Consider the following 12,508-nt stretch of genomic DNA (forward strand, 5'->3'; position numbering starts at 1 on the left):
AAAAACAAAAACATACTACTCCCAACCAACAATAAAAAAATCCATAATCAAAACATGACTTCTTCAAATTCCATTTGTAATTCTCAAAATATATTCTTTTAAAAACACTCATTATTTGGCTCAAGAATTGCAGAGTCTGTAGCTAATGCTAGTTAAAAATGGAAAAATCCAATCAACCTATTGATTAGTTTGTGACACAAACACCTGGTTTGCCAAATTGCAAGGTTCTCAAATACCTCTCAATGATTGATGGATTTATATTACTGAGTCTACTGTTTTTTAAAATTATTAAATGGACACAATAAACTAAGTATCTACACAGCATGCACACAGCAAAAGATTATAACAAAGGTACAGAAGTCATTTTTAAAATGTCAGTGATTTTTAAATTGATCTTTAATACTTTTGTGAGAGTTTTAATGTTTTTAAGTTCAATCTTATTATTTTATTTTATTCTTTTAGCAATTTTATATTATCAACATTTCTATTTGTTTTTCACAATTGGTCAAAGGAAAACATTTTAAATAGCTTCCTCACCTCAACATCAATACTTTCATTTCTTTGAAACTCTTGAATAGAGAGATTATCTGGAGGAATGCTAAAAAAATAAACAAAATATTTCATTTTTATAGGTGAAATAGTCCCTGGGAATACAGAAAATAGATAAACAGCATTCAAATGACAAAAACTTACATTTTCCCCACTCAGTTTAGGACATTACCTGTTTGAGAACAATATATTTAATTAAAGTCATTGGTATAAATGACTATGCTAACTAAAAACATGAAACTCCAACTACAAAAACACTTGGTTCAATGCGAACTAAATAAAATCTGTAGAACTAAACCTTTTTCAGCATTATAAATGAAAAAATGATGAAAGGTAAAGAGAGCATCATCATCTGCAGCTATGGCAAAAATTGCCACAGTGACTGTATTTGAGTTCACTTATGTTGGCAGTGATTTACGAAAGCCTCGGTCAAGTTGCTGAATTATTCATTCAGAGACAGTCCATTAATCATTAATTTGTAATAAATACAATGTATTAAAAGATCTTTATAATAGAAGATAGAGAACAGCTGAAAAGAAGATGACTGTTTGAGATTTTCTAAAGCAGAAAATTGTTCCAGCAAGATGAAAAGAAATCAACAGTTCCGAGAGCCAAGGTGAATTCAAGACTTGGTGGTTTTTAATAAGAAAGAAGAGCAAAATAGTATTAAATGCACAAAACAATGGGATATTAACTACTCAAAACAGCTGAGAATAGGATGGTAATAATCACTACAATATTAATAATGGCAGCTAAAATTAAAGAATCAGCCACTGTACTAAATGCTTTATTTTTATTTTGGTCCCACAGCAACCCCATGTGGTAAGTTTTATTATGATCACACAATTTATGGAAGAAGAAACTGAAGCTTAGAATAACTAACTAATAATATGCCCAAGAACACAGTACAAGTAAATAGCAAGGCCACAATTTGAACCCCAACTTATCTGATATTTGAGCCTAAATTCTTCTTTAAAAAATAGTTTTACCAGTTTAGGTTTGGAGATGTAGTGTAAGTTTTTGTATCTAGCGCTATTTTTGCTATTTGGTATTATTTGGTTTATCCATGTATAGGTATTAAAATACATACACACTCAACACATACACACAATATTATGGGCAGCAGACCTTGGTTTGGATATCTTCCATTCAACAAATATCTATTGAGTGACTACCAACTACTTTTCATCAGACACTATATTCTTGGTGTTTTTAAGGTCCAGCTGGGAACAAGATGGACCCAGTTTCTTTCTCATGGAACTCACGTTCTGGTGTGCAAGTCCTAGGCTCACTCTGTAATCTGGTAGTAGAAATTAAAGGTAAAATTTTAAAGACATTTACTCATACTGGACAATGGTAGGAATTTCACAACCATTACCACCAAAAGAGCTTCCTAGGTCTTACCCGTATCTTTGAAATAAAAGCTGTGTTTAATTTACAACCAAGGAATATAACTATTAAATGGTATATTAAGTAGTTATATTAATATAATATATAAATATTATAAACCATATAAATATTAAAAGATTTGTTGTGATGGTGGTAATGGTAACCAAGGATTGAGCTAACAATTAAAAAAAAAACTTACTAGAACTATGTTAATAATATTAATCTTATTGGGATCATATATCATAAATACTTAGTAGATTGTTTAAATACCTGTGATGGGGAAGATAATACCATACAAAGCTAAAAACTCAAAGGTTCACTCTTCCTAAATGTAATTATCCATAAAGAACAGGAAGTCATTTGATTGTGTATAGGCTGAGTATTCTGATCACGGAACCCTAGCTAATGGTTATTTATTTAAATTTCTGGCTAGCATTCCTACTAGATACTTTGAGCATATCAAAAAACATTGACTGAGCTTTAAAAATTGCTGAAGCTTAGCATATTTTACCAATAAATTATAAAGGTAGGTGGTCAATATTGCAGGTACAAATATGCCATGTATGATACTTAAATTCTCTTATATTTGAGGAGTACAGTACTTAATGATTTTTAAAAATTCTCTTTCTGAATCTTTATTTGGAATAAAAAAAAGCCTTCAAACTGATAAAATATTATTTGCATTTTTCATCACTTCTCTGTATGGTATGTTTAAAGATTTTTTATTGAGAGATAATTCACATATCATAAAATTCACCCTTTTAAAGTATACATACAATTCAGTGGTTTTTAATATATTCACAACCATCACCACTAACTAAGTCCAGAAAATTTTCGATCACCCCAAAAAGAAACCCTGTATTTATTAGTACTCACTCCCCATTCCTCCCTCCCTACACCACTGGCACCCACCAATCAATCTACTTTCTTTCTCTATGGATTTGCCTATTCTTTATGTAAATGGATGCACAATACATGGCCTTTTGTGTCTGACTTTCACTTAGTATGTTTTCAAAGTTCATCCATGTTGTAGCATGCATCAGTACTTTTTATGGCTGAATAATATTACATTGTACGGATATACTACATTCAATTTATTTATTTGCCAGATGATGGACATTGGGTTGTCTCCACTTTTTGGCTAATATCAATAATGCTATGATTATTCATTTACAAGCTTTTGTTTGAACATGTCTTCAATTCTCTCAGATAATACTTAGTGCTTTTTAATGTAAGGTCCACAGGCCATTATTTGTATGAATTCCCACTATCCTATTGTGTCTTCTAGAGGAAAGTTACCAAGTTTTAATACTCAAACAATTCCTGAATGAATTACTGGTATACTTCAAGTGTCTACCAGATTACAGCCCTCATGTTTTACAACTTTGTGTTCCCTCTCTTTCTCTTTTTCCAAATTTACTTAGGATAGCCCAATTTTTAATTTTGTTTACATTTCCTTTGTTAGTTTGCTGACTTGCCAAAGCAGTTTGCAGACCAAAAAAGTTGGGAAATATCACAGAGAAAGGTATGTTTATTCATAAGGTCTTAGGGTACATATTAATTAGGTTAAAGGACTTGGAAATGTACCACTACAAAGGATACATAAATATTAGTATTACCTAAAAATACAATTCTTGTTATTCCACACAACATTCTCCAAACACTCTCCCTAATGTTCAAATAATAGTGATGGACTTTGGTTATGGAACATAGTATACTTGTGACATAAAATAAAATTTAAAACCTAATACTTTATGATCTCTAAAGTAATCAATTATTTGGAAGTCAAAAAACAAAGACAAAACCTTCTCAAGAAATTGAGAAGATCTGCATGGTTTTTTTTTTTTTTTTTTTTTTTTGCATTTTTTCCAACACTTCTGCATGGTTTTTAAGTCCTCTTATTGAGCACTGCATTTTCCAACATCAACTGACTACTGAAAACTTTCAATCTGAGCCTCAAAGTATTTTTTGAACTATGAAATAAAATCGAAACTGGATTTATCCACAAGTTTTTCAGTTAAAAACACTGATTAAAAACATCAAGTCAAAATATGTAAAATAATTGTAAACTTCACAACTAGTCCAACCAACTCCTTTGTCTTACAAGGAAAGAATGCCTAGTGAGGGGAAATGACCAGCTCAAGGTTGACAGAAAGGTGGCAGAGCAAAGGATAGGACACAGTTCTCCTGATTCTCAATCTAGGATATGTTTCTACTACTCCATGTAGATGGCTTACATCTGTAATTAGAATAACTACAACTTAGAATACTGACTCTGTGTTACTTGACAGCAGAATTTAGAATCTTTTTTATTTTCTAGTCATTAAAAACAGCCCCAAATGTAGACGTAAATTCCCTAATCGCAGTATTTGGAGTTTGGGCCTTTAAAATTTTGGTTTAAAATAAGGTTGCTTCTTGGGGAAAGGATACAGATAATGTCACTTTCTCTTGAGGGAAACAAGTAATGATGATAATAATAGCAGAGGCAAACATTTTTAAAGCACTTGCAAACCTGACACTATTCAAAACATTCAACTTATTTTAAGTGATTTAGTCCTCACAATAACCCTAGGAGTTAGATAGCATTATTATGCCTATTTAACAGATGAGGAAAATGTGTCACTGAAAGGTAAAATAACTTGTCTAAAATATCACAGTTAGAAAATAGTAGAGTCCAGGGAGTGTCTTCAGTCAGTGCTCGTACCTGCTACGCTCACTGCTTTATAGGCAATGTATTTTCAACACAACCCAATATATGCAAATCTTTAATGTAAGTCGGGCCTCAGTCAGGCAAAAGATTGTAAATGAAACTGTACTACAACTGCATTAATAAAGAATTACATAAAATGTAAAATATCCATTAGGACTTGGGTTTCACTGACTACTTTCCTGTACAAAAACAAACAAACAAAAACAAAAACCAAACAAAAAAAACCCCACGTCAACTGAATTTAATAAAATAAGATTAAATTTTGGAAAATGAAGAATGTTCAACAAGAAACTTGAGAAAAAGGAAGACAGCGTAAAGATCCAGTCATTGGAAGAGAGACTCCTAAGTTTCACTCTGCAATACAAGTGACCTAAAAGCTCATTCAAACTGTTAATAGAGACATGCAAATAAAGACAGATGTTTGGGGAAAAAAAGAATTAAATTTTAATTTAGCTTAAATTTCTAAATCTATGTGCTGGATACAAATTAACATAGTGATTTAGGGCACTGAAGGTAGTAACAAAGGAACTCAAACTCCAAGGTTATTTTAAAGATGAAAATGTAATTTATTTGAATATGTTTGGTGAGTCCCTATTATGTTCCTGTAAATACAACAAATATGCTTGCATTGGACCAATGAAATTTCTAGAAATGAATAACATATAAGAAAGCAAAACAAAGTCTGACCATTTGCAGAAACATAAATTGGGATCACATGTCATTATTTCTAATTCTGAAATATCAGATAAGCTTTTATAGAGAAAAATGTAAGTTAACCCTATTGCACTCTAAAAGTTTTCTTTACTGAAGAAGTAAACCACATTAGAAAGATAAACAGAATCTTTTCAGTTAAATCATTCCATTGCGGTCTCATATAATCATTATCAATGTGCCAATGTAGTTTTTTTCTCTTCCAGCATATCAAATTCATATTTTTAAATGGTTTCAAATTAATAATTTCAAATAACTACATAGTAGTGCACAGTACGTTTATCATTTTATAGTTTTAAAAATATTTAATGGAAATAAAATAGAAATATTTTAGTTGCCACAGAATTTCACAACTATAGCACAAAGGAGAATTAGACAATAGGAGGACTGAAGACTACCTGGTTATCACAGCTATTACAGGTGAGTCCATCTTCAGTAAAATGTCTTGCTTTAGATCAGTGTTGCCCCACAGAACTTTCTGTGATGATGAAAATGTTCAATTATCTACATGGTCCAATATGGTAGCCATTGGCCACATGTGGCTAATGAGTATTTAGTGAGAATGAGGAACTGAATTTTAAATTTTACTTAATTTAAAATTTAACTTTAATTAGTCACTTGTAGCTAGTAGCTATTGCATTGGACAGCACAGCTCTAGATGGACTTCAGCAGATTCCATATTCAAAAATTTAGTCTGTGTTCCAGCTACCCTACTCAGGCTTAGTGAGGGTCAAAATAGCATTCTTAACATAAGCCCTAAGTTAGATATCATATAATGAAAATGTTTCTTTTCTTCATCAACCTTAAATATCTTAAAGGGCTGATTATCACCACTGATCTTATTTATTCTGGTAATACAATGATTTTCTGAAATCGTTTGCATCTTTTAATGCCAAATGGGTATCAGATTAAAAACTGGATCTTCCTAGCTTAAGTTAAAGTCATGGTTCCTTAAATTTTATGCACTCATATGGACATATACATAAGATTCCTGTCTCACAACCAAAACACTCTAAAGAGCAAAAATCTCTGTTGCTCACAGAATAATGTACCTGGTGCATACATGGCTAATCCAGGTGTATTTTGTATACAATCTAGCAATCTTAATAATCAGATTACTTTATTAAAGATAAATATAAATACCAATTTTAGGACAAGTGCAGATATAAAATGCCACTTCTAAAAAGGCTGTCTTAGTTTTAAAAATGAAAGAGCTGACCTTTTAGTAAAGAGAAAGTCTTCAAAAGTGTTGGCTAGTTCTGGCCACATACTGTCAAATTTTCCAGAAGAAGCATGCTGTCGGGCAACAGGTAGCCCAATAGAAAGAACTTTGAGGAGAGAAGATACTGCTAGCTTCCATGTGCTTTCAGAAGGACAGGAATACTTCAAACTGAGAGGAATTCTAAGAGTCTGTAAAAATAAAGACAGTTTGAGATAAGTATATAAGTATATAATCATATACATACAATTACAGATACTTTAAAAAAAATCTATAGCAGAGAGAAAAACGTAATAGCATAGATAATTTCATTTAAAATAGAATTTTATTTTCCAGAAAGACCACTTCTTAGATATGGTCCTCAAATCCTGCTGCCTAGGGAAGATATATTTTTAAATCCTGTCTTCACTTTATAAAAAATGACTGAATAAGCACCAACCTTTAGAACCTCAGTTTCTCATCATAAAGAATAGGGATATTACCTGGGAAGTTCAGGGTAGGAAAGTTACAGTTTTGCAGCTTTCCTCAACTTGATGTGCTGGAATTTAGAACATCCTGCTATAGTTTACCTAACAGAAATTTGGCTAATATGGTTCTCCCATTCAAGAAAGAGCAATACTGCTTAATCTTTTTCTACTAGTCGTTAGGGTAAAGTAGCTTAAAGTATCATTACTCTGAAGCCTTATTCTCTAAAATTCTTTGAATTTTATATTCAATTCTGTAATATTTTAATCTACTATTTTTCCTTTTCCCAACTGTTCAGTAAAACTGATAACTCAAGACATGGTCTTTATTTTATCTTTGACCATTGAGGGCACTAGAGTAGAGCATCTGTTATGTATACTGAGTGACTAAGATGTTGGGACTTACACCTTTTTAACTGATCAACTTTTAAAACAGGTTATTGTTAATTTAAAAAGAACTAATCTGGTGGTTCAGAACAGACTTCTCTGATCATACTAGTTCTACCTGACAACTAGAAGACTAGACTGACCAAACATCACAGTGCGCTATCCCAGAACATCATCAATAAATGGTTTGGCATACTGTCAGACAATTCGCAAAAGAATGAAAACTCTGCTTTTATATAAAAAATCTAGTCTGAGAAAGAGAAAGAGTAGAAGAGATAAATTTTCATATTTTACAGTTATAGAGTGAATATAAAACCTAATATCATTATCCTCCACCCAAATTACTACTAAGTTTATATAAAGCATTCATACCAAGTAAACGCATGAACCATTACATATTAGCATGATTTCAGCCTATGCGGAATCCAACCTATTGCTTTCCCTTCCATCCACCTTCACACAAACCATGTGTTCTGAGGGGAGGCTTCCAGCATGGGAATTCAGGTAAGGAGATGATTAGTTTATTAAGCCAATCAACCTACTCCATTTCACTGGCCATAATCATTGTTACAAGAGTGGGCATGGAGATACAAAAACATAAAAAAAGGAAAAAAAGAAAAAAAAAAAAGAGTGGGCATGGGACCAGTGCTGGTTCACCTAAGGTTAATTTTAGAAATTCAAGAAGAACAATCTGATAGAAGCACTCTCCTCCCTACTGGACACACAACCCAACTTGTTATTGACCTACAACTATGAAGAGAAACAGTGAGGTCACAGTCAATCCCTGGAAAGCAGAACAGGGAAAATGAAATTTGTTTTTTGATGACACTGCTAAACTACTGGATCAATCAATCCTAAAGCCCTCCTTTTATTTCTCTGAATTTTCTATCTTTGAATTACAATTAAGTACTGCAATAAATCCCCTTTTATTGTTAAATTTAGTCTGAGCTTGAGTGTATGTCACATGGAGTCAAAAGAATGCTAAATAATGACGGACCATTTTGAGTTAACATTTTATAACTCAAGGTTATATAAAAGAAAATTATGGTTTTACTACTGCAATTAATATTTTACTGAACTCAAGGGGAAATTATGCACAGCAGATTCATTCAATTTAGTTTTTAAAACTTTTTAAGTAGCTAATACAGAGATTGGCATATAGTAGATGACCAGTAAATGTAAGCTGAACTGGAAAATAAACACCCTGAGATGGTCTGAAGCTGGATGTACCCCAAGAAAAGACCACGTTCTTAAATTTAATCAATTTCTGTGGGTGTGGACCCATTGTAAGTAGGATCTTTGATGAGTAGGATCTTTTTTTTTTTTAACTTTATCAAAAAAACGAGAAAACAAACAAAAAACATTTCAAACAAAAGGAATAAGAAAAATAAATAACCTAAAATAACTACATTGCTTCCAACATGTTTCTACCATATCCCCCCAAAATTAATAAACCTTAACCAGACAAAGGAATAAGAAAAGCAAGTAAGTTAAAATAACTACACATTGTTTCCAACATGTTCCTACCATATCCCACAAAAATTAACAAACCATAGTCATTCCTGAGCATTCCCATAACATTAAGATTACCCTCCATAACGTACCTGTTCTTATTAGATTATCGTTCCCCCTTCACTAGTTGCTGTCTATTGCTAGGTCCCCTACATTCTACAATATAAAACATTTATTTTACATTTTTCACAGAGTTCACTTCAGTGGTATCATACAATATCTCTTTTTGTGCCTGGCTTATTTCACTCAGCATTATGTCTTCCAGGTTCATCCATGTTGTCCTATGTTTCATGACCTTGTTACTTCTTACTGCCATGTAGTATTCCATCTTCTGTATATACCACGTTTTGTTTATTCACTCATCTGTTGAAGAATATTTGGATTGTTTCCATCTCCTGGCAGTTGTGAATAATGCTGCTATGAACTTCGGTGTGCAAATATCTGTTTGTGTCACTGCTTTCAGATCTTCTGGGTATATATTGAGAAGTGAAATTGCTGGATCAAAGGGTAGCTTGATGTCTAGTTTTCTAAGGAACTGCCAGACTGTCTTTCAGAGTGGCTGTACCATTATACAGCCCCACCAAAAATGAGTAAGAGTTCCAATTTCTCCACATCCTCTCCAGCATTTGTAGTTTCCTTTTTGTTTAATGGCAGCCATTCTAATTGGTGTGAGATGATATCTCATTGAGGTCTTAATTTGCATCTCCCTAACAGCTAGTAAAGATTAACATTTTTTCACCTGTTTTTAGCCATTTGTATTTCCCCTTCAGAGAAATGTCTTTTCATATCTTTTGCCCATTTTATAATTAGGTTTTGTAGTATTGTCATTGAGTTGTAGGATTTCTTTATATATGCAAGATACTGGTCTCTTATCAGATACATGGTTTCCAAATAATTTTTTTCTATTGATTCGGTTGCCTCTTTACCTTTTTGACAAATTCCTTTGAGGTACAGAAGCTTTTAATTTTGAGGAGTTCCCATTTTCTTTTGTTGCTTGTGCTTTGGGTATAAGGTCTAAGAAGCGACCTCCTAATATTAGGTCTTGAAGATGTTTCCCTACATTATCTTCTAGGAGTTTTATGGCACTGTCTCTTATAGTGAGGGCTTTGATCCACTTTGAGTTAATTTTTGTGTAGGGTGTGAGGTAGGGGTCCTCTTTCATTCTTTTGGATATGGATATCCAGTTCTCAGTGAGTAGGATCTTAACTTGAGATGTGACCTACCTCATTCAGGGTGGGTCTTCAATCTTTTTACTAGAGTCCTTTATAAGAGGATAAAAGACAGAGAGAAGACAGAAAAAAAATCTCAGACAAGCTGAGACAGAACATACAGAAAAAAGAGAAACCACAGAAACCGAGAGGAAGCCAACTGAAGCCAGAAGCTGGAAGCAATGAAAACTGGGAAAGAAGGCAGAGACCAGCAGACATTGCTGTGTGCCTTGAGAATCACCAGTAGCCAGTCTTCAGGGAGAAAGAATCATTTGCTGATGCCTTGATTTGGACATTTTCACGGTCTCAAAATTGTTAGCTTGTAAGATAATAAATCTCCATTATAAAAGCTAACCCATTTCTGGTTAGCTTTCCGTCAGCTTTAGCAAACTACAACACACCCTCACAAAGTTCAAAATTTTTGAGAAAGGAAAACAGACTTGTCCAATTAACCACAATACAAAGCAACAAGTGGCATCAACAAAGTGTTAGGAATCTGGAAGACAGACTATTTAATTCCTTTAAAAATACAAATAGGTGAAGGTGACATCATCAACACGGCAAAGTAAACAGCTACTGAAAACCTCTTCCCAGAGATTCAGCCAAAAAAAAGGGGGACAAATCTTACTTGTCCAGAACTCCGGAGGAACATATAGAGTGGAGAAGGATCCCACAAACGCTGAATCGAAGAAAGAGAAAAATATCAGGTAGGAAACTTCTGTCTCAAACCAGCCAGTCCTCTCCTCTCCCCTTCACCTGTTCCCATAGGCAGCAGCCGGAATCCTTCCAACTTCCCACCAGGGACACAGACTACAAAATCTCTCACAGCAGTGAGACAGGTCCCCACCTATAACCAGACACAGAGACCCAAGCCCACAGAGACCCACCGCAGGACTTAACCCATGCGGGAGGGTAGAATACAAGTGCAACAAGGAAGAGCTTCCAAAATGGAGGCTCAAGGAGGAAACCACAAAATGTTCCCAAAAAAGCAAAAGGTAGCCAGGGAGAAACTACCCAAATCAACAGCTTGGGGACCCAGGGGACAGGGGAGGACATTTCAATGCCCAGGTCACTGAGGGATGAACAGTCTGAGAAAATATGGATAGAGACACTGTTTCCAGCCCTGAGTTCTCATGCCCACCCCTCACCCTGGATCCTTGCCTGAGGAATGGCTGCAGACTGGGGCAGCTGGGGGAATCCTCTGCCACAAATAAAGTGGCAGACACAGGCCCACATTGAGCCAGAGTTTGGCCAGTTATAGGAACCCCACAGTTTCAGCCCTGTCTAGTCAGAAACTGCTGGGGCTCCAGAAGGTAAATGGCTTCTGAGAACAATTAAGTCACCAAACAGCACCATATGCTGGGCAAGCCATAAAGTGAAGGGGAACTGCAGGATTCTTCATAGCTTCTCCAGACCCTATCCCACATCCATTAGAGCTGGTCTATACCCCCTGCATGGGAACCCAGCCCTGTTTTGGCTGAGAAACACAGACAACCCAACTGTAAAAAGCAGTGCCCTAAATATAAAACCAGGCAACAACTAAACCCTAGACAAGAGAGAGAAATCAACCTTCAGAATAGACCCATCAAGATACTCAGATGACCAGATATCAGCAAAAAATCACAAGGCATACTAAAACTCAGAATGGCCCAGTTGAAGGAACACATCAAAAAGTCAGAGGAGATGCAGAATCTGGAAAAACTAATCAAAGCCTGCAAAAAATCTCCTGAATCAATTCAAAGAAAAGAAAGGAAATGTGTATAAAGAGATAAAGGATATTAAGAAGACACTAGAAGAGCATAAAGAAGAATTTGAAAGAATACATAAAAAAAATAACAGATATTATGGTAATAAGACAATGTAGATGAAATTAAAAATATACTGGAGACTGCTGTAAGAGCTTACAATCTAGGGACCATTACAATAAGCACTCCCCTGATAAGCTGTGCTCCAAGATTCAATTTTCAGAGTTTACATTATAGTAGACTCTTACTATACTTACAGTATAGTGAGGGATTATAATGTTTGTCTTTTCGTTTCTGGTGTACTTCACTCAAAATGCTGTCCTCAAGATCCATTCACCTAGTTGTGTGCCTCATTCCTTCATTCCTTCTTGCAGCTGCTCAATAATCTATTGTATGGCATATCTAGCTGAAGTAACCTCCAGGACAGCCTCCTGACTCTATTTGAATTCTCTTAGTCACTAAAACCTTATTTTATTGCTTTTCTTTTCCTGTATTGGTCAAAAAGGCATTCTCAATCCTCAATACCAGGGTCAGGCTTATTCCTGGAATCCATGTCATATGTCGCACGGAAGGTTCATTCATCTTGGGGGTCCTGTTCCATGTTGCTGAGAGGG

The 12,508-nt window shown here is 34.5% G+C and overlaps 1 protein-coding gene across 1 annotated transcript in view; it reads right to left on the bottom strand.

Moving 5' to 3' along the window:
- The window catches only part of MON2 (MON2 homolog, regulator of endosome-to-Golgi trafficking), a 193,764-nt gene that overhangs the window by 33,496 nt on the left and 147,760 nt on the right, over positions 1-12,508 (bottom strand). Inside the window, 2 exon segments of the mRNA XM_037848170.1 lie at positions 538-598; positions 6,579-6,769. Coding sequence (XP_037704098.1) covers positions 538-598; positions 6,579-6,769 — 252 coding nt within the window.

The sequence above is a fragment of the Choloepus didactylus genome, chromosome 8 (genome assembly GCF_015220235.1).
Source record: "Choloepus didactylus isolate mChoDid1 chromosome 8, mChoDid1.pri, whole genome shotgun sequence".
In the NCBI taxonomy this organism is placed as follows: domain Eukaryota; kingdom Metazoa; phylum Chordata; class Mammalia; order Pilosa; family Megalonychidae; genus Choloepus; species Choloepus didactylus.